The sequence below is a fragment of the Hypanus sabinus genome, chromosome 26 (genome assembly GCF_030144855.1).
Source record: "Hypanus sabinus isolate sHypSab1 chromosome 26, sHypSab1.hap1, whole genome shotgun sequence".
Classification (NCBI taxonomy): Eukaryota; Metazoa; Chordata; class Chondrichthyes; order Myliobatiformes; family Dasyatidae; genus Hypanus; species Hypanus sabinus.
The window spans coordinates 19753529-19776364 of NC_082731.1; the positions used below are offsets into that span (position 1 = coordinate 19753529).

Here is a 22836-nt window from a genome sequence, read left to right on the forward strand (position 1 = left end):
CTGACACCCCTTCTCTATCTGTTTCTCAGCTTGACTCTCCCTCATTCTCTGGCTCACCCCCTTTGTGCCCCCTTTCTGTCTCTCCGCCTCTCTCCCTTGCCCCTCTCTCTTCTATCCCTCTCCCTCCTACTTCGTCTCACTCTGTCTCTATCCTCCCTTTTTCCTATTCCTTTCTGCCCCCCCGTCCCCCTCCCCTCACCCTCTCCTTCTCACACTGACTGCGATTTCATCCCACTAATTGGTTGACTCGGTCCCAGTCTGTGCTCCCTGGGGTGTGGGGCGACCGGGAAGGTGGGGTGGGGGGGAGACAAAAGGTGAGAAGGGTCAGAGGTCACGGGAGCTGTAGAGATTGTCGGGTGTAAGTGCGAGAGGTGAGGGGGTCGGTGGGCGTGGGAGCGAGAGGACCGATGAGGGATGGAAAGGAGGAGAGAGGCGAGTTGAGGGACGCAGAGGTTACAATGACTGGGGAACAGAGGGAAATGAACCGGCGACTGCAATATACCTCCTCATCCTTATCCTTTCCTCTCCAACTTCCCCCTCTCCTCACCGTCCCCTCCCTATCCTACCCTGCTCCTATCCATCTACTTCTTCTCGTTATCCTCACCCCTCCTCCCACCTTCACCCTCCCTCCCTCGCTCACCGCCCCATCCTGAACCACCAATGCCCCACGACCCTGCCCCCACTGCCAGGGTGAGTGTGAAGATGCATGCCGAGTGCGGGCTGAGGACAGTGACGGCCGACCAGCTGACGGAGAAACATCCCCTGGGGGAGGGGGGCTTTGGCCGAGTGGTCCGGGCATGGTACCGTCCCTGGGGCATGGAGGTCGCCATTAAGATGCTTCACGGGGCATCCCAGACGCTGGTGAGTGTGCCGGAGGCGGTGTCGGGAATTGTGGGGGCCGGGGAGGAAGAGGGAGGGGCGAAGCAGGGTGGAAGGGTTGGGAGGGGCTGAAGGTGGTGGTGGTGGGAGGGAGGTGAGTTGTAGAGGGAGAGGTGGAGTAGGTGAGAGGGGGCCAGAGGAAAATGTTGCAGAGTGGGGAGATGGGGAGGGACGAAGTTGTGGGGAGGGGAGGGGGTAGCAAAAGGTTGGGGGGGCGAAGGTGGAAAAGGAAGGGAGAGACAGAGAAGAAGAGGAAGGGGAGTGACAGAGGAGGGGTGGGGAAGAGGGATTGTTTGAGGAAGTGAGACCTGGTGGAGTGTGCAAGGAGATCATCGATGCTCTCACACCCACATACATATTTGCACTAACTCCAAAATTATCAAAACACACTCATTCACACTTACAGAATGTCACACTCACCCTACCACATCCTCTTCTGCCTCCTTCCATCCCTTCCCCATCCCTCCACACTCCTCCTCTGTCTGTAACCCTGCCTTCCTCCTCTTTCTCCCCATCCTCTCCTTCTACTGCCCCTTGCTACATCCTGCTTCTCTCCCCTCCCCCTCTGCCCCGCCTTCCTTCTTTCTCTCCCTCCCCACCTCTCCCCCACTTTCCCCTCCCCTCCCCTCCCCCACTCTCCCTCCATTGCCCATCATCTCTTGCCACCTCCCTCGCTTGCAACCCGTTGCCCACTTTTCATCCTCACATCCTTCCTCTCTTTCCACGCTACTCTCTCACCTGTCCCCTATATCTTGTGCCACACCCTCCCTAACCCTCTTCGCCTCTACCTCTCTCTCCTCCTCCACTTGTGAACCCTCTCCTGCCCTCACCCATGACCCTGTACTCATCCCTCTCCTCCTCCTATCTGATCCTCTTTTCACTACCCCTTACCCTTCTGCACTCTCACCTCCTCCACTTTCCCTCTTCTCCTTTCCTTTCTGTCCCACTCCTCTCCTCCCTCTTTCACACCTCTCCTTCCTCCTTTTGGTACACCCCAATCTCTCTCCTCTCCCCCACCCCCCGCTATTCCCACACTCACCCCTTCTCTCTTCTTGCCCCCATCTCTCCCCTGCCCCCATGCCAGCGAACAGGACAAGGACGCTCGCCGGGAAGCGGAGCTGATGAGCAGCCTGCGGTTTCCGCATGTTGTCTTTCTTGTGGGCCTCTACTGCCACCCCGAGGAGCCGCTGGGTATCGTGATGGAATTCCTGCCCTTGGGCTCGCTGGCCTCCGTCCAGGAGCGGCTGAGCCTCCTGCCCGCCCTACGCGTCCGGCTCATCCACGAGGTGGCGCTGGGGATGAACTACCTCCACGGACTGGACACTCCTCTTCTCCACCTCGACCTCAACCCTCGCAATGTCCTGCTGGACGGAGAGCTCCACGCCAAGGTAAGGGGCCCTCCTCCCTGTCAAAGTGACCGCTTCTCCATGTGTGTCCCTTTTCTTTAAACATAATCTCATTTATTACCAGATAGACAGGACCAACAAGGCTTTGTGCGTGGTAGTTTGAATCTTACTAATCTCATAGAGCTTTTTGAAGGGGCTAACAGGGAAATTGATAAAGGAAAGACAGTGGATGTTTACATGGACTTGACAAATGGGAAACTGGTCCAGAGTTTAGGTCACTTGGCATTCAAGATGAAGTAGAAAACTTGCTTCAGTATTGTCTTAAAGAAGACAGAGAGTGGTAGTAGACTGGAGTCTGTCTGACTGGAGGACTGTGTCTAGTGGTGTACCACAGGGTTAGGTCTTCATTCTTTGGAACGTAGAAGGTTGAGGGGGGACTTGATAGAGGTATTTAAAATTATGAGGGGGATGGATAGAGTTGACGTGGATAGGCTTTTTCCATTGAGAGTAGGGGAGATTCAAACAAGAGGACATGAGTTGAGAGTAAAGGGGCAAACGTTTAGGGGTAACACAAGCATGAACTTCTTTACTCAGAGAGTGGTAGCTGTGTGGAACGAACTTCCAGTTGAAGTGGTAGAGGCAGGTTCAATTTGGTCATTTAAAAAAAATTGGATAGGTCTATGGACCAGAAAGGAATGGAGGGTTATGGACTGAGTGTAGGTCGGTGGGACTAGGTGAGAGTAAGCGTTCGGCACGGACTAGAGGAACTGAGAAGGCCTGTTTCCGTGCTGTAATTGTCATATGGATCAGTGCTGTGTTCATTGTGGCCGATCATCTATATCAGTGATTTGGACGATAATGTGGTAAACTGTGTCAGTGAATTTGCAGATTACACCCAGATTGGGGGCATAGTGGACAGCGAGGCAGGCTTTCAAAGTCTGCAGCTGAAAAATTGACATGTCAGACGGAATTTAATGCAGACCAGTGTGAGGTATCGCACTTTGGGAGGGCAAAGCAGGGGAGGACTTACACAGTGAATGGTAGGGAACTGAGGAGTGTAGAAGAAAAGGATGTGGGAATATCGATCTATAATTTGTTGAACATGACAGGGAGAGGGTCAGAAAGAAAGCTTTTGGCACACTGGCCTTCATAAATCAGCACGTTGAGTACAGGAGTTGGGACGTTACGTTGAAGTTGTATAAGATGCTGGTGTGGTTGAATTTGGAGTTTTGATCACCTCCTGTACCTGCAGGAAAGATATCAATAAGCTCGAAAGAGTGCAGAGACAATTTACAAGGATGTTGTCGGGATTTTAGGAACTGAGTTAAGTGGAAAGCTTGAGAGGAAAACTAGACATAGACACAGTCCTGACGAAGGGTCTCGGCCGGAAACGTCAACAGCGCTTCTCCCTATAGATGCTGCCTGGCCTGCTGTGTTCCACCAGCATTTTGTGTGTGTTGTTGTTAACGTCGACAGTGCTTCTCCCTATAGATGCTGCCTGGCCTGCTGTGTTCCACCAGCATTTTGTGTGTGTTGTTGTTAACGTCGACAGCGCTTCTCCCTACAGATGCTGCCTGGCCTGCTGTGTTCCACCAGCATTTTGTGTGTGTTGTTGTTAATGTCGACAGTGCTTCTCCCTATAGATGCTGCCTGGCCTGCTGTGTTCCACCAGCATTTTGTGTGTGTTGTTGTTAATGTCGACAGCGCTTCTCCCTATAGATGCTGCCTGGTCTGCTGTGTTCCACCAGTATTTTGAGTGTGTTGTTGTTAACGTCGACAGTGCTTCTCCCTATAGATGCTGCCTGACCTGCTGTGTTCCACCAGCATTTTGTGTGTGTTGTTGTTAATGTCGACAGTGCTTCTCCCTATAGATGCTACCGGGCCTGCTGTGTTCCACCAGCATTTTGTGTGTGATGTTGTTAATGTCGACAGTGCTTCTCCCTATAGATGCTGCCTGGCCTGCTGTGTTCCACCTGCATTTTGTGTGTGTTGTAGACGTAGAACAGTCCAGTTCCTTTGGCCGATGATGCTGTGCCTGCCATTTAACCTAATGTCGGATCAATCTAACACTTTCCTCCCACATAGGATCCATTCATGAGCTTATATGAAATATCCCGAATGTATCTGCCTCTACCAGCACCCCGGCAACATGTACCGTACGCCCACCACTCTCTGTGTTAAAAAAACTACCTCTGACATCCCCCTGTACTTTCCTCCAATCACTTCAAATCTGCCATCTTGCACTAACTATTTCTACCCCAGGAAGAACTCTGGATATTCACAGTTTTTGTGCCTCTTATCATCTTATACTTAGATTGGGCCTTTATTCCCTGCAGCATAGGAGAATGAGGGAATCTTTTAGAAATATACCATTCATGAGGGGTATAGACACGGTGACTGTATGCAGGCCTTTTCCCTGAGGTTGGGTGAGACCTGATCTAAAGGTCACAGGTTTACGGTGAAAGGTAAAATATTTAAGGGGAATCTCTTTCACTCAGAGGGTGGTGTGAGTGTGGAACCAGCTGCCAGCAGAACTGGGCGATGCAAGTTCAATTGCAATTTTTAAGAGAGATTTGGACAGGTAGGTGAAGGACAGAGATTTGGACAGGTAGGTGGAGGACAGAGGTCTGGACAGGTAGGTGGTGGACAGAGGTTTGGACAGGTGGGTGAAGGACAGAGGTTTGGACAGGTGGGTGAAGGACAGAGATTTGGACAGGTAGGTGAAGGACAGAGATTTGGACAGGTAGGTGGAGGACAGAGGTTTGGACAGGTAGGTGAAGGACAGAGATTTGGACAGGTGGGTGAAGGACAGAGGTTTGGACAGGTGGGTGAAGGACAGAGATTTGGACAGGTAGGTGAAGGACAGAGATTTGGACAGGTAGGTGGAGGACAGAGGTTTGGACAGGTAGGTGGTGGACAGAGATTTGGACAGGTGGGTGGAGGACAGAGGTTTGGACAGGTAGGTGGTGGACAGAGATTTGGACAGGTAGGTGGAGGACAGAGGTTTGGACAGGTGGGTGAAGGACAGAGATTTGGACAGGTAGGTGAAGGACAGAGATTTGGACATGTAGGTGGAGGACAGAGATTTGGACAGGTAGGTGAAGGACAGAGGTTTGGACAGGTAGGTGAAGGACAGAGATTTGGACAGGTAGGTGAAGGACAGAGGTTTGGACAGGTAGGTGAAGGACAGAGATTTGGACAGGTAGGTGAAGGACAGAGATTTGGACAGGTAGGTGGTGGACAGAGACTTGGACAGGTAGGTGGAGGACAGAGGTTTGGACAGGTAGGTGAAGGACAGAGATTTGGACAGGTAGGTGAAGGACAGAGATTTGGACAGGTAGGTGAAGGACAGAGATTTGGACAGGTAGGTGGTGGACAGAGACTTGGACAGGAAGGTGGAGGACAGAGGTTTGGACAGGTAGGTGAAGGACAGAGATTTGGATAGGTAGGTGAAGGACAGAGATTTGGACAGGTAGGTGGAGGACAGAGGTTTGGACAGGTAGGTGGAGGACAGAGATTTGGACAGGTAGGTGGAGGACAGAGGTTTGGACAGGTAGGTGGAGGACAGAGATTTGGACAGGTATGTGAAGGACAGAGATTTGGACAGGTAGGTGGAGGACAGAGATTTGGACAGGTGGGTGGAGGACAGAGATTTGGACAGGTAGGTGGAGGACAGAGATTTGGACAGGTGGGTGAAGGACAGGGACTTGGACAGGTGGGTGGAGGACAGAGATTTGGACAGGTAGGTGGTGGACAGAGATTTAGACAGGTAGGTGGAGGACAGAGGTTTGGACAGGTAGGTGAAGGACAGAGATTTGGACAGGTAGGTGGTGGACAGAGATTTAGACAGGTAGGTGGAGGACAGAGGTTTGGACAGGTAGGTGAAGGACAGAGATTTGGACAGGTAGGTGGAGGACAGAGATTTGGACAGGTAGGTGAAGGACAGAGACTTGGACAGGTGGGTGGAGGACAGAGATTTGGACAGGTAGGTGGTGGACAGAGGTTTGGACAGGTAGGTGAAGGACAGAGACTTGGATAGGTAGGTGGTGGACAGAGGTTTGGTCAGGTAGGTGGAGGACAGAGGTTTGGACAGGTAGGTGGTGGACAGAGGTTTGGACAGGTAGGTGGAGGACAGAGGTTTGGACAGGTAGGTGAAGGACAGAGATTTGGACAGGTAGGTGAAGGACAGAGATTTGGACAGGTGGGTGAAGGACAGAGATTTGGATAGGTAGGTGGAGGACAGAGATTTGGACAGGTAGATGAAGGACAGAGATTTGGACAGGTGGGTGAAGGACAGAGATTTGGACAGGTAGGTGAAGGACAGAGATTTGGACAGGTAGGTGGAGGACAGAGGTTTGGACAGGTAGGTGGAGGACAGAGATTTGGACAGGTAGGTGGAGGACAGAGGTTTGGACAGGTAGGTGGAGGACAGAGATTTGGTCAGGTAGGTGAAGGACAGAGATTTGGACAGGTGGGTGGAGGACAGAGATTTGGACAGGTGGGTGGAGGACAGAGATTTGGACAGGTGGGTGGAGGACAGAGGTTTGGACAGGTAGGTGAAGGACAGAGATTTGGACAGGTAGGTGAAGGACAGAGATTTGGACAGGTAGGTGAAGGACAGAGATTTGGACAGGTGGGTGATTTGGACAGGTAGGTGAAGGACAGAGATTTGGACAAGTAGGTGAAGGACAGAGATTTGGACAGGTGGGTGGAGGACAGAGGTTTGGACAGGTGGGTGGAGGACAGAGGTTTGGACAGGTGGGTGGACAGAGGTTTGGACAGGTAGGTGGGGGACCGAGGTTTGGACAGGTAGGTGAAGGACAGAGATTTGGACAGGTAGGTGAAGGACAGAGATTTGGACAGGTGGGTGAAGGACAGAGATTTGGACAGGTAGGTGGAGGACAGAGATTTGGACAGGTAGATGAAGGACAGAGATTTGGACAGGTGGGTGAAGGACAGAGATTTGGACAGGTAGGTGAAGGACAGAGATTTGGACAGGTAGGTGGAGGACAGAGGTTTGGACAGGTAGGTGGAGGACAGAGATTTGGACAGGTAGGTGGAGGACAGAGGTTTGGACAGGTAGGTGGAGGACAGAGATTTGGTCAGGTAGGTGAAGGACAGAGATTTGGACAGGTGGGTGGAGGACAGAGATTTGGACAGGTAGGTGAAGGACAGAGATTTGGACAGGTGGGTGATTTGGACAGGTAGGTGAAGGACAGAGATTTGGACAGGTAGGTGAAGGACAGAGATTTGGACAGGTGGGTGGAGGACAGAGGTTTGGACAGGTGGGTGGAGGACAGAGGTTTGGACAGGTGGGTGGAGGACAGAGATTTGGACATGTAGATGGAGGACAGAGGTTTGGATAGGTGGGTGGAGGACAGAGGTTTGGATAGGTGGGTGGAGGACAGAGGTTTGGACAGTAGGTGAAGGACAGAGATTTGGACAGGTAGGTGGAGGACAGAGATTTGGACAGGTAGGTGGAGGACAGAGATTTGGACAGGTAGGTGGTGGACAGAGATTTGGACAGATAGGTGGAGGACAGAGATTTGGACAGGTAGGTGAAGGACAGAGATTTGGACAGGTAGGTGGAGGACAGAGATTTGGACAGGTAGGTGAAGGACAGAGACTTGGACAGGTAGGTGGTGGACAGAGGTTTGGACAGGTAGGTGAAGGACAGAGATTTGGATAGGTGGGTGGAGGACAGAGGTTTGGACAGGTAGGTGAAGGACAGAGGTTTGGATAGGTGGGTGGAGGACAGTTTGGTCAGGTAGGTGGAGGACAGAGGTTTGGACAGGTAGGTGGTGGACAGAGGTTTGGACAGGTAGGTGGAGGACAGAGGTTTGGACAGGTGGGTGAAGGACAGAGATTTGGACAGGTAGGTGAAGGACAGAGATTTGGATAGGTGGGTGAAGGACAGAGATTTGGACAGGTAGGTGGAGGACAGAGATTTGGACAGGTAGATGAAGGACAGAGATTTGGACAGGTGGGTGAAGGACAGAGATTTGGACAGGTAGGTGAAGGACAGAGATTTGGACAGGTAGGTGGAGGACAGAGGTTTGGACAGGTAGGTGGAGGACAGAGATTTGGACAGGTAGGTGGAGGACAGAGGTTTGGACAGGTAGGTGGAGGACAGAGATTTGGTCAGGTAGGTGAAGGACAGAGATTTGGACAGGTGGGTGGAGGACAGAGATTTGGACAGGTGGGTGAAGGACAGAGATTTGGACAGGTGGGTGGAGGACAGAGGTTTGGACAGGTAGGTGAAGGACAGAGATTTGGACAGGTAGGTGAAGGACAGAGATTTGGACAGGTAGGTGAAGGACAGAGATTTGGACAGGTGGGTGAAGGACAGAGATTTGGACAGGTAGGTGAAGGACAGAGATTTGGACAGGTGGGTGGAGGACAGAGGTTTGGACAGGTGGGTGGAGGACAGAGGTTTGGACAGGTGGGTGGAGGACAGAGATTTGGACAGGTAGGTGGAGGACAGAGGTTTGGATAGGTGGGTGGAGGACAGAGGTTTGGATAGGTGGGTGGAGGACAGAGGTTTGGATAGGTGGGTGGAGGACAGAGGTTTGGATAGGTGGGTGGAGGACAGAGGTTTGGACAGGTAGGTGGAGGACAGAGGTTTGGACAGGTAGGTGGTGGACAGAGGTTTGGACAGGTAGGTGGAGGACAGAGGTTTGGACAGGTAGGTGGAGGACAGAGGTTTGGACAGGTAGGTGGTGGACAGAGGTTTGGACAGGTAGGTGGAGGACAGAGGTTTGGATAGGTGGGTGGAGGACAGAGGTTTGGATAGGTGGGTGGAGGACAGAGGTTTGGATAGGTGGGTGGAGGACAGAGGTTTGGATAGGTGGGTGGAGGACAGAGGTTTGGATAGGTGGGTGGAGGACAGAGGTTTGTTTAGGTGGGTGGAGGACAGAGGTTTGGATATGTGGGTGGAGGACAGAGGTTTGGATAGGTGGGTGGAGGACAGAGGTTTGGGCAGGTGGGTGGAGGACAGAGGTTTGGATAGGTGGGTGGAGGACAGAGGTTTGGATAGGTGGGTGGAGGACAGAGGTTTGGACAGGTAGGTGGAGGACAGAGGTTTGGGCAGGTGGGTGGAGGACAGAGGTTTGGATAGGTGGGTGGAGGACAGAGGTTTGGATAGGTGGGTGGAGGACAGAGGTTTGGATAGGTGTGTGGAGGACAGAGGTGTGGATAGGTGGGTGGAGGACAGAGGTATGAAGAGTTCTGGTCCGGGTGTAACTAGGTGGGATTGGGCGTAAGACCAGGCCAGCGTGGACTGGATAAGCCGACGGGCCCATTTCTGTGCTTTGGTCTACTCTGACTCTACTGCAGTGCTACAAAACTGTAAGACAGTACAGACTGCATTAAATATTGGTAACTATGTTAGCAAAGTACCGTAAAACAGTTAAATATGACAGCATAGTCCTGTAATAGAGTGAAGAACTTGTCTTACAGGCCATTCAAACAGATCAAAATCATTGGGGTGGGACCAGGTGAAACCATGATAACTCAGCATGAAGTGTAACAGCTACAGAGAACGTACAGTGCAGGTAGACAGTCAGGTACAAGGTCAGAATGAGGTAGATTGTGAGGTCAAGTTTCATCTCATCGTACTAGGGGGCCATCCAGTAAGGGTGAGGTGGAAGATGCCCTTGAGCCCGGTGGCAAGTGCTTTCGGGCTTCGGCACTTTGAGCCTGATGGGCAAGGGGAGAAGAGGGTGTCCAGCACGGGTAGATGATGCTGGCTGCTTTACTGAGGCAGTGAGTAGTATAGACAAGAATCCTTGGAGGGGAGGCTGGTTCCTTAAACAGGAGACAATCCATTCCCAAAGAACTCCAGTGGCTCTGGTTCTTTCTGCAGGGGTAACCGGGCTGGAACCCTTGGCCAGAAGATTCCCGGAGATCTTGATGTTACCTTAGACAATCTTCTTCACTCTCCACCACACCACTCACCTCCAGGACCTATGGACAGCTGATTTGGCTAGACGCAGGAGCAGATTTACCGGGATGGCGTCCTCCTGCCCCACACCACCAACCACCCCCCCACCCTGCCCCACACCACCAACCACCCCCCCACCCTGCCCCACACCACCAACCACCCCCCACCCTGACTCACACCTGCACACTGGGTGACCAGATATGCAGATAGGGCTTAATTGCAACCAGAAAGTGAGGCATAGCCCCCCTCAGATACGCAACTGTGGCCTGCAACTTCACACATTCCACATACACGTGATAGATGTTGTTCTCCCTCTCTGATCCTCTATCTCTAGCAGTGTGTCCCTGAGGTGTGGAGGGAGCCCCACCCTGTGTCTGACCCTGTCCCTGGGGGTGTGTGACGGGACGGTGTGGAGGGAGCCTCACCCTGTGTCTGACCCTGTCCCTGGGAGTGTGTGACGGGACGGTGTGGAGGGAGCCTCACCCTGTGTCTGACCCTGTCCCCGGGAGTGTGTGACGGGACGGTGTGGAGGGAGCCTCACCCTGTGTCTGACCCTGTCCCTGGGAGTGTGTGACGGGACGGTGTGGAGGGAGCCTCACCCTGTGTCTGACCCTGTCCGTGGGAGTGTGTGACGGGACGGTGTGGAGGGAGCCTCACCCTGTGTCTGATCTGTCCCCGCGAGTGTGTGATGAGTCAATGTGGAGGGAGACGCACCCTGTGCCTGACCATGTCCCTGCGAGTGTGTGACGGGACGGTGTGGAGGGAGCCTCACCCTGTGTCTGACCCTATCCCCGGGAGTGAGTGACGGGACGGTGTGGACGGAGCCTCGCCCTGTGTCTGACCCTATCCCCGGGAGTGAGTGACGGGACGGTGTGGACGGAACCTCAGCCTGTGTCTGACCCTGTCCCTGGGAGTGTGTGACAGGACGGTGTGGAGGGAGCCTCAGCCTGTGTCTGACCTTGTCCCTGGGAGTGAGTGACGGGACTGTGTGGAGGGAGACTCACCCTGTGTCTGACCCTGTCCCCGGGAGTGAGTGACGGGACGGTGTGGAGGGAGCCTCAGCCTGTGTCTGACCCTGTCCCTGGGAGTGTGTGACGGGACGGTGTGGAGGGAGCCTCACCCTGTGTCTGACCCTGTCCCTGGGAGTGAGTGACGGGACGGTGTGGAGGGAGCCTCGCCCTGTGTCTGACCCTGTCCCTGGGAGTGTGTGACGGGACGGTGTGGAGGGAGCCTCACCCTGTGTCTGACCCTGTCCCCGGGAGTGTGAGACGGGACGGTGTGGAGGGAGCCTCTGTGTCTGATCCTGTCCCTGGGAGTGTGTGATGGGACGGTGTGGAGGGAGCCTCACCCTGTGTCTGACCCTGTCCCTGGGAGTGTGTGACGGGACGGTGTGGAGGGAGCCTCACCCTGTGTCTGACCCTGTCCCCGGGAGTGTGTGACGGGACGGTGTGGAGGGAGCCTCACTGTGTCTGATCCTGTCCCCGGGAGTGTGTGATGGGACGGTGTGGAGGGAGCCTCACCCTGTGTCTGATCTGTCCCCGCGAGTGTGTGATGAGTCAATGTGGAGGGAGACGCACCCTGTGCCTGACCATGTCCCTGCGAGTGTGTGACGGGACGGTGTGGAGGGAGCCTCACCCTGTGTCTGACCCTATCCCCGGGAGTGAGTGACGGGACGGTGTGGACGGAGCCTCGCCCTGTGTCTGACCCTATCCCCGGGAGTGAGTGACGGGACGGTGTGGACGGAACCTCAGCCTGTGTCTGACCCTGTCCCTGGGAGTGTGTGACAGGACGGTGTGGAGGGAGCCTCAGCCTGTGTCTGACCTTGTCCCTGGGAGTGAGTGACGGGACTGTGTGGAGGGAGACTCACCCTGTGTCTGACCCTGTCCCCGGGAGTGAGTGACGGGACGGTGTGGAGGGAGCCTCAGCCTGTGTCTGACCCTGTCCCTGGGAGTGTGTGACGGGACGGTGTGGAGGGAGCCTCACCCTGTGTCTGACCCTGTCCCTGGGAGTGAGTGACGGGACGGTGTGGAGGGAGCCTCACCCTGTGTCTGACCCTGTCCCTGGGAGTGTGTGACGGGACGGTGTGGAGGGAGCCTCACCCTGTGTCTGACCCTGTCCCCGGGAGTGTGAGACGGGACGGTGTGGAGGGAGCCTCTGTGTCTGATCCTGTGCCTGGGAGTGTGTGATGGGACGGTGTGGAGGGAGCCTCACCCTGTGTCTGACCCTGTCCCTGGGAGTGTATGACGGGACGGTGTGGAGGGAGCCTCACCCTGTGTCTGACCCTGTCCCTGGGAGTGTGACGGGACGGTGTGGAGGGAGCCTCACCCTTTGTCTGACCCTGTCCCCGGGAGTGTGTGTTGGGACGGTGTGGAGGGAGCCTCACCCTGTGTCTGACCCTGTCCCTGGGAGTGTGTGACAAGACGGTGTGGAGGGAGCCTCACCCTGTGTCTGATCCTGTCCCTGGGAGTGTGTGATGGGACGGTGTGGAGGGACCCTCACCCTGTGCCTGACCCTGTCCCTGGGAGTGTGTGACGGGACGGTGTGGAGGGAGCCCCACCCTGTGTCTGACCCTGTCCCTGGGAGTGTGTGACGGGACGGTGTGGAGGGAGCCTCACCCTGTGTCTGACCCTGTCCCCGGGAGTGTGTGACGGGACGGTGTGGAGGGAGCCTCACCCTGTGTCTGACCCTGTCCCTGTGAGTGTGTGACGGGACGGTGTGGAGGGAGCCTCACCCTATGTCTGACCCTGTCCGTGGGAGTGTGTGACGGGACGGTGTGGAGGAAGCCTCACCCTGTGTCTGATCTGTCCCCGCGAGTGTGTGATGAGTCAATGTGGAGGGAGACGCACCCTGTGCCTGACCCTGTCCCTGGGAGTGTGTGACGGGACGGTGTGGAGGGAGCCTCACCCAGTGTCTGATCCTGTCCCTTTTTTTTTATATTACAAAATCCTTTATTACAAATTTCGGTGCTATACAATATATACAAAACAGTGGCAAACACAATTACTGCACTACAAATAGACAATAGACATTACACCAGAATGTTGCCACCTCTATCCACGATGGCATTTACACCCCGCGGAGCCCAACGGTCTCGAAACTCCTCCAAGGCCACTGTGGACTGCGCGTGTTCCTTTTCAATAGTTACCCGGGCACGAACATACCCCCTAAACATTGCCAGGCAGTCTGCCCGGGGAGATCCTCCCGCCACACGTTTCCAAGACCCTCGGATGGCGGATTTCGCCAGCCCCAGGAGCAAGTTGACTAGGACATCCTCATCCCTCCATGCCCCCTTCCTTACTGGATGACCATATATAGGTCCTTCCACCCAGAGGTGAGGAGGGTCCCCACTGGAAGTCCCTTTACACCGGGGTTCTTCCCATGCACCTGGGGGATCTCGGCTGGAGGGTACTGCATAGGGCAGTGCCCTGCAATAAGTTTTTCAGTTTGTACATGGACTTCCCACCCGCATGCCACTTCTGCGGGCTGGAGGAGACCGTGTACCACATGTAGATGGAGTGTGTGAGGCTGCAGCCTCTTTTTGCATATTTGCGTGGGCTGCTTCTCGCCTTCTGGCTGCATTTTAGTCCCACCCTGATCCTGTCCCTGGGACTGTGTGACGGGACGGTGTGGAGGTAGCCTCACCCTGTGTCTGACCCTGTCCCTGGGAGTGAGTGATGGGACGGTGTGGAGGGAGCCTCACCCTGTTACTGACCCTGTCCCTGGGAGTGTGTGACGGGACAGTGGGGAGGGACCCTCACCCTGTGCCTGACCCTGTCCCTGGGAGTGTGTGACGGGACGGTGTGGAGGGAGCCTCACCCTGTGTCTGACCCTGTCCCTGGGAGTGTGTGTTGGGATGGTGTGGAGGGAGCCTCACCCTTTTTCTGACCCTGTCCCTGGGAGTGTGTGACGGGACAGTGTGGAGGGAGCCTCACCCTGTGTCTGACCCTGTCCCTGGGAGTGTGTGACGGGATGGTGTGGAGGGAGCCCCACCCTGTGTCTGACCCTGTCCCTGGGAGTGTGTGACGGGACGGTGTGGATGGAGCTGGCCCCTGTGTCTGACCCTGTCCCTGGGAGTGTGTGACGGGACGGTGTGGAGGGAGCCTCACCCTGTGTCTGACCCTGTCCCTGGGAGTGTGTGATGGGACGGTGTGGAGGGAGTCTCACCCTGTGTCTGACCCTGTCCCTGGGAGTGTGTGACGGGACAGTGTGGAGGGAGCCTCACCCTGTGTCTGACCCTGTCCCTGGGAGTGTGTGACGGGATGGTGTGGAGGGAGCCCCACCCTGTGTCTGACCCTGTCCCTGGGAGTGTGTGACGGGACGGTGTGGATGGAGCTGGCCCCTGTGTCTGACCCTGTCCCTGGGAGTGTGTGACGGGACGGTGTGGAGGGAGCCTCACCCTGTGTCTGACCCTGTCCCTGGGAGTGTGTGATGGGACGGTGTGGAGGGAGTCTCACCCTGTGTCTGACCCTGTCCCTGGGAGTGTGTGACGGGACTGTGTGGAGGGAGCCTCACCCTGTGTCTGACCCTGTCCCTGGGAGTGTGTGACGGGACGGTGTGGAGGGAGCCTCACCCTGTGTCTGACCCTGATCCTGGGAGTGAGTGACGGGACGGTGTGGAGGGAGCCTCACCCTGTGTCTGACCCTGTCCCTGGGAGTGTGTGACGGGACGGTGTGGAGGGAGCCTCACCCTGTGTCTGACCCTGACCCCGCGAGTGTGTGATGAGTCGATGCGGAGGGAGCCTCACCCTATGTCTGACTGTATAGATTGCCGACTTTGGGCTCTCGAAACTGAAGCGGAGGTCCTCGGGCGACAGTTCCTGCTTGGTCGCTGGGACGCTGGAGTACCTTCCTCCTGAATGCTTTGACCCTGGCAAGGATCACTACAAACCTGGCCCCCCCACAGATATCTACAGGTGAGTCTCCCACCCTCCACACCCTCCCCTTCTCCCCTGTCCACCAGGCTGCAGCTCCTCTGATTGGCTAGAAGGGGCACAAAATTAATTTACCCTGTTCTGGGAAAGCAGGGATTAGGGGGCATAAGGGTTGTTCTCTCTGTTACCCCCTCATCCACTCATCCCTCTGTCTCCAGTGGCATTATTGCCAATCTATGGAATGTGGTGGGGGCAGTCAGTGCAGGACACCGTCATGACACCTTTGCACCTCCTGATCTGATTGGCTAACCTCAGCAGCTTTGGGGTGACGGGTCAAGTACCTTAAACCCTCCAGTCTTGTCTGATTAGTGTCATTGGGGTTAAAGGTCATGACAACCATCACCCCACCCCTCCCCTCCCCTGACGATGTTTGTGTCATGAGGGTTGTTGGGGGGGGGGTCATTGTTTTGCTCTCTGTCTCTGCCCAACCAACTGTCACTGGCGTTAAAGTTCTTAACCCTTTCAACCCTTCATCTAAGTGTTTGACCTCAGTGTCATTTTCAGAGGTCACAATCCCTTCACCCTTCCACCTGGTTACTTGACCTCAAAGTGCCATTGAGGTTAAAGGCTGCATCTGTTCCTCATCCCACCCTGACTCAATTCGGCAAACAATGTTATGCCCCCTTTCACACATTCCCCCTCACCTGATAGAGTGAGCTTTCTGCCCCTGGGTCCATGGGACATGACCTCCCCCACACCCTATTGGTTGACAAGAATGCCATTGGGGACTAGGGCTGGCTGATTGGCTGCCTTAGGTCCAGATGTGGTGACCCCCATTGTGATTGGCTGTTGTGGGTCTGAGAAGGTTCAAAACCCTGTTCACTCACCCCTCTGTTGGAGGTAGGAGGGTGGGTTGGATTGGGTTGGGTGGGATGCGGTGCTGAAGGGAGAGCAACACCTCAGAAGATGCCAGGGTGAGGAGAGAGGTCGAGCTCTTCCCTCCAGGTACCTAACCTGACAGGAGATACCAAAATACATGCTGTCATAGACAGTGAAGAGTCTCATCAGGAATCACAGTGGGATCATGATTGTCTGGGTTGGCTAAGGAATGGCGAATGGAGTTCAATTCAGATAAGTGCAACGTATTACAGTTTGGGAAGACAAACCAGGATCGGAGTTTCACTGTGAATGGTGGGGAGCGCCGCAGAATGAAAGAACCCAGGGATACAGGCATATGGTTCCCTGAAAGTGGTGTTGCAAATAGTCAGGGTGGTGAAGAAGGCATTTACTGGCTCTCACTGGCCAGGCAGGTGATGTTACAGTCGGACAAAATGCCAGAGAGGCGGCATTTGGGATCATTTGTAGAACTTTGGTCGCCCCGCTCTAGGAAAGGTGACATTAAGCTGGAAAGTATGCAGATTATGGTGATAGGTTGAGCAGCTGGGGTTCCTCTTTCATTGGACTGCGGGAGTCTCTCTCTCTCTCCCCCTCCCCCTCTACCCCCTATCCCCCTCTCCTCTCCCCCCCCCCATCCACTCATCTCACCTCAGTGATCTCTCTCTCCTGTAAGTATGACAAGTGCTAACCTGCCACTACACCTCCTCGCTTACCGCCACTCATGGCCCCAAACCGTCCTTCCAAGTGAAGCAAAACTGGATCACCCGCTGTGCCTGGTGCCCCGGGGGTGGCCTTCCCAACTTTGGTGAGACCCTGACGCGCACCATCACTCGATCTGCCACAAAAGGTAGGACTTCCCGGTGGCCACTCGTTTCAATTCAACGCCCCATTCCCATTCTGGCATGTCTGTCCACCGTCCCCTCTACTGCCACAATGAGGCCAATGCAAGTTGGAGGAGGGGCGCCTCATATTCCATCTGGATAGTCTCCAACCAGATTGAATGAACATTGATTTATCCAACTTCCAGGGATCTCACCGCCCCCCCCACCCCCCCACATCCTTCTCGCTTTTTCCATTAGAGTGCAGTCGACATTTCGGCCCTCTTCCACAAGGACTGCCTGCCCTTGTGTGTGTTGCTCAGTTACAGTCAGCCTGAGAGCGCAGGGGAGATTTGCCAGCACGTGAGGGATGGAGTTCCAGACAGATCGCTTTCAAAGCTGTGTCGAAGACTGACTGGTGTAAAATCATAAGGAGCAGAGGATAGAGATAGCGGAAAATGCACAGTCTTTTTCTCAGAGTTGGGGAATCAAGAACCAGAAGGAACAGGTTTGAGGTGAGAGGGGAGAGACTTACCATGAACCTGAGGGAGACATTTTTCACCCAGAAGGGTGACGGGTATGTACCGATCTGCCAGAGGAAGCGGGTGAGGCATATAGGTTAACACGAGGCACACGGACAGGAAAGGTTCGGAGGGATGTGCAACAAAACATGAGCAAACTGGACCGGCTCTTTTGGTCAGCATGGGCCAGCTGGGCTGAAGGGCCTGCTGCAGCTTTTCTCAGCGTGGAACTCTGTCCCTTCTCGTTGGTTGAGAATGCGGATGAGTCAGGGGTGGGAAGGGCAGGTGGTCATGCCTTAACCCTTCAGCCCTCAGATTCCTTGATTCTGTTTCTTTCCCCCCCACCCCACCCCTGCACTCTCCTCGACTCCATAGCTTCGGGATCATCATCTGGAGCATCCTGACGGGGAAACAGCCCTACGGAGGTAAGGACACAGGGTGCAGGCCACTGTCCTCATGAGGATGGGAGGATAGGGGACGCGGGATGTCTATTGGGCCCACCTGAGTGGCGGAGAGGAATCAGGTGGTGCCTCGGCAGTGGGGGGCTGGGGTGGTGGAAAGAGTAGGGATGGGGCAGGGAGGGAAGAGGATGAAAGAGTTAAAGGTGGAGGGAGGGGGAAAAGAGAGAGAGGAAGGGCAGAGGGGGAGAGGTGATGGAGGAAAGAGTTTAGGGAGAGTGGGGAGGAACGGAGACAAGGGCTGAGGGAGCACAAGAGGGGGGAAGCGGAGGGTTAGGGGGTAAGAGAGGGAGTGAAGGGGAGCAGGAGGGAAATTGCGGAGGAAGGGTGAAGGGGTGGTGGTGAACAAGGTGGTTCTCTCTCTCCCTTATTCCGTGTGTCTCACCGAAACCCCAGCACTGAACAACCAGACCCTGATCAGGATGCTGATCCCAAAGGGGCAGAGACCGGATCTCCACGACCTGCCAGCAGAGGACGAGCTGGAGGGGCTGGAAGTCCTGACGAAGCTCATGGCGGAGTGCTGGAGCAACACACCGGAAATACGGCCACCATTCAAAGGCAAGGGCTGGGGCAGGCTCACAGAACGCTCATCACACACTCCCAGGGACAGGGTCAGACACAGGGTGAGGCTCCCTCCACACCGTCCCGTCACACACTCCCAGGGACAGGGTCAGACACAGGGTGAGGCTCCCTCCACACCGTCCCGTCACCCACTCCCAGGGACAGGGTCAGACACAGGGTGAGGCTCCCTGCACACCGGCCCGTCACACACTCCCAGGGACAGGGTCAGACACAGGGTGAGGCTCCCTCCACACCGTCCCGTCACCCACTCCCAGGGACAGGGTCAGACACAGGGTGAGGCTCCCTCCACACCGTCCCGTCACTCACTCCCAGGGACAGGGTCAGACACAGGGTGAGGCTCCCTCCACACCGTCCCATCACACACTCCCAGGGACAGGGTCAGACACAGAGTGGGGCTCCCTCCACACCGTCCCGTCACACACTCCCATGGACAGGGTCAGACACAGGGTGAGGCTCCCTCCACACCGTCCCGTCACACACTCCCAGGGACAGGGTCAGACACAGGGTGAGGCTCCCTCCACACCGGCCCGTCACACACTCCCAGGGACAGGGTCAGACACGGTGAGGCTCCCCCCACACCGTCCCGTCACACACTCCCAGGGACAGGGTCAGACACAGGGTGAGGCTCCCTCCACACCGTCCCGTCACACACTCCCAGGGACAGGGTCAGACACAGGGTGAGGCTCCCTCCACACCGTCCCATCACACACTCCCAGGGACAGGGTCAGACACAGAGTGAGGCTCCCTCCACACCGTCCCGTCACACACTCCCATGGACAGGGTCAGACACAGGGTGAGGCTCCCTCCACACCGTCCCGTCACACACTCCCAGGGACAGGGTCAGACACAGGGTGAGGCTCCCTCCACACCGTCCCGTCACACACTCCCAGGGACAGGGTCAGACACAGAGTGAGGCTCCCTCCACACCGTCCCGTCACACACTCCCAGGGACAGGGTCAGACACAGGGTGAGGCTCCCTCCACACCGTCCCATCACACACTCCCAGGGACAGGGTCAGACACAGGGTGAGGCTCCCTCCACACCGTCCCGTCACACACTCCCAGGGACGGTGTCAGACACAGGGTGAGGCTCCCCCCACACCGTCCCGTCACACACTCCCAGGGACAGGGTCAGACACAGGGTGAGGCTCCCTGCACACCGTCCCGTCACACACTCCCATGGACAGGGTCAGACACAGGGTGAGGCTCCCTCCACACCGTCCCGTCACACACTCCCAGGGACAGGGTCAGACACAGGGTGAGGCTCCCTGCACACCGTCCCGTCACACACTCCCAGGGACAGGGTCAGACACAGGGTGAGGCTCCCTCCACACCGTCCCGTCACACACACTGCTGGCTCTGACACATTCCTTGTTCCCACAGACATCCTGGTGATCACAGAGAAGGTTTTCCAATTTCACCGTGGGACAATTCTGGATGCTGTCCATCGCCTTCTGTCCAACCTTGTGAGTCTGGGATACGTGGGGAGGGGTGTTGTGTGTGCAAGAAGAGTTGATTTTCAAAGAGCCGGAGGGGATGGGGTAAGTATTGGCAGTCGGGGCACCAAGGAAGAGCCATGGATGTTGCTGTCTCTCACAGTGGGAATTCCGGTTGCCTAACAGAAACATATTCCTGGGATAGGTGTGATGTTCTTCTATAACGTCTGTTCTCTGGTTATTGTTCAGTGGAATACGGAGCAGCAGGAAACCTGGGCAGTGAAATGGCAGATGGAGTTCAATCCGGGCAAATGTGAGCTGTAGCACTTCTGAAAGTTAAATGGCAAGACCTGGGGAGCATCGATTTACAGTGAGATCTCGGGGTCCAAGTCCACAGACCCCTGAAAGGAGCAATCCCATTGGATCGGGTGGTAAAGTCAAAGTTCAAAATCAGAATCAGGTTTATATCTTGGACACTCGTTGTAGATTTTGTTTTTCGTGTGGCAGCAAAACAGGGCCAGAACATACAATAGTACCACGTTAGATATACAATAAACGAATGGTGTATATGAGGTAGTGTTCATGGACCATTCAGAATTCTGGTGGTAGAAGGGAAGGAGCTGTTCCTAGAACATAGATTGTGCGCATTCGGACTCCTGTTCCTGCTTCCTGATGGTAGTAATGAGAAGAGGTCACGCCTCAGATGATGATAGATGCTGCATTCTTCAGGCCCTATCCTTTGAAGATATTCTTCACGGTGCAGAGGGCTGTGCCCATGTCGGAGCTGCTGAGCCTACCTCCATCTGAAACACTTCTGATCCTGCGGATTGGAGCTTCCGGACCGGATGGCGATTCAGCTGCCCTCCGCGCAGAGATCTGAGTTCACGGCGCAATGAAAAACTTACTTGAAGCAACATCACAGGCCTTGGATACACAACGTCCTGAAGCAAAATCGTAAAACTTAATTTACACCAGATTACCCAGGGAAGGACACAATTGGAACACAAGAAGTCCGCTGAAGTGCAAACTGGTCACGGTTTTGCCGTGCTGAGTCGGGGATTCGGCTTGTGCGTGCCGGTTGAAGAGCCGATGGTTGGAGGGAAGAAGCTGTTCCTGAACCTGGTGGTGTGGGACTTCGGGCTCCTGTACCTCCCGCCCAACGAGAGCTGCGAGATGCTGGCGATATTGCCTTTTTGAGGTGGCGCCTGCTGTGGATACTATCGACCGCGAGGAGGGGTGTGCCTGTAACGTCATGTACTCTCTGTAGCTTCGTGTGCCTCTGTGTGTTTGTAATGCTGGTCCGGGTTCATACTTTACCATACTCAAGGAGGCCTGCCTTCATTGGTTCCGGTGTTACAGATAAAAGTCAAGTTATTTTGCAACCATATAAAACTTTAGCCAGGATGCACCTGGAGAACTGGGTGTGGTTCTGGCTGTCCCATTAAAGGAAGGAGATGGAGGCTTTGGAGAGGGTGCAGAGAGGATTCACCAGCCTGCTGCCCGGATTAGAGGGGATGGAAACACAAGTGGGGGACATAGGATTAAAGTGAGTGCAGCACAGTTTTAGGGGGTTACGCAGGGCAAGTTTTTGTTTCACACAGAGAGTTCTGGGTGCCTCAAGCGGGCCGCCAGTGGCAGATACGATAGAACAGCTCAAGACAAATTGATTCACTTGTTTATTGAAATACAACGAGGAATAGGCCTTTTCTGCTCTTAGAGTCGAGCCACTCAGCAAGCCCCCGATTTAAGCCCAGCCTCGTCGCAGGACAATTTGCAGTGACCGATGAACCGACCAGCTGTTCCGTCTTTGGACCGCGGGAGGAAACTGGGGAACCCGGCGGAAACCCACGCGGTCACGGGGAGAACGGACAAACTCCTTACAGGCAGCGGGGGGGGGGGGGGGTGACTCAACCTGGGTCGCCTGCACCATAAAGCTTTCTGCTAACCACAATGCGCCACGCATCGGACAGACACGTGAGCGGGTTCCCATGAAGGAATGGTTTGGGACCATGAGAAAGCAGGGGGGAATTGGTGGGCTGAAGGGCCTACTCTCATGCAGTAGTTCTATATGCTTGTTTTAGAATTTGTTGTATCTTAGCAGGACGCAATAGTTTTGGGCACAGCAGTATGGGGTCTATCCTTACCCTCTCTCCCACGTGCTGGGCAGTGGCACACAGTTCATTAGAGCCCCCCCCCCCCACCCTCTCACAACGCCACCCTCTCTCCTGCTCACTAAACGATGAGAACTCCGGCCCCCACACCCTCACCCGTACACACACCTCCCACTCTTACCCCGGCAGACTGGACAATAGGGATTTGCCGCCCCCACCCTCTCTCCCAGACTCTGGACAGTGGCAGCTCCCCACTCTCACGCTCTGTGTGCGGCAAAGCAAAGGGAACTCCTCCAACCCCCACCCGCTCTTCCGGACACAGGGACTCCCCACAACCCCTCCCTCGCAGACACGTTCTTCCCGCCAACTCCACCCCCCGCCCCAGCCCACCTAAGCACACCCTCCCTCGCAGACACAGGATAGTGGGGTTCATCCTCTCCCTCCTTGACCCTGGGTATGGAGATTGTAATCAGACTGTGTTCCGTTTCAGAATTCCCAGCCCACCAGCAGGACCCTCTCTTCCAGGACCGCTGACTCCATCGGTGAGTCATCTTCTGAACCGGCCCACGGGGTGGGGATGATAAATATTCTCTGTCCCCCCCTACCAGCTTTGCTCTCACTCTCCCTCCTCTCCTGCAGGATCACTGCGCAGTGAGGACTCCCACTGGACGGACCCTCGGTCCCAGCCCCCGACATCTCCGCAGACCGACACCGAGGCACGGGTCAGTGAGGGGCCTCCGCAGTCAGTCAGGCTGGATGTGTGGGGGGCGTTTGGTTGAGGAGGTGGCTGGAGGGGGTGGGGGAGGCCAGGAGTGGCAGTGGAAGTGGGTAGGAGGGGGCAGAATAGGGAGGAACACGGCAGAAGGGGAAAGAGCATTTACGGGCACCAGGGGCTGGTTCCTTTGTCCAAAGCGGAGGGTGGTGAGGTAACCATAGTAACTGAAGCCTCAGCCTGGGATGGGTCTCTCAGCTGGAGT

The 22836-nt window shown here is 55.5% G+C and overlaps 1 protein-coding gene across 1 annotated transcript in view; it reads left to right on the plus strand.

Moving 5' to 3' along the window:
- The first annotated feature begins 312 nt into the window (after nucleotides 1-312).
- Nucleotides 313-22836, plus strand: part of LOC132381873 (ankyrin repeat and protein kinase domain-containing protein 1-like) — a 32845-nt gene continuing 10321 nt past the window's right edge. Inside the window, exons 1-8 of the mRNA XM_059951600.1 lie at nucleotides 313-861; nucleotides 1971-2267; nucleotides 14931-15079; nucleotides 17649-17698; nucleotides 18128-18289; nucleotides 19696-19778; nucleotides 22350-22401; nucleotides 22499-22581. Coding sequence (XP_059807583.1) covers nucleotides 661-861; nucleotides 1971-2267; nucleotides 14931-15079; nucleotides 17649-17698; nucleotides 18128-18289; nucleotides 19696-19778; nucleotides 22350-22401; nucleotides 22499-22581 — 1077 coding nt within the window. The 5' untranslated portion in view covers nucleotides 313-660. The remainder of the gene's footprint in view (nucleotides 862-1970; nucleotides 2268-14930; nucleotides 15080-17648; nucleotides 17699-18127; nucleotides 18290-19695; nucleotides 19779-22349; nucleotides 22402-22498; nucleotides 22582-22836) is intronic.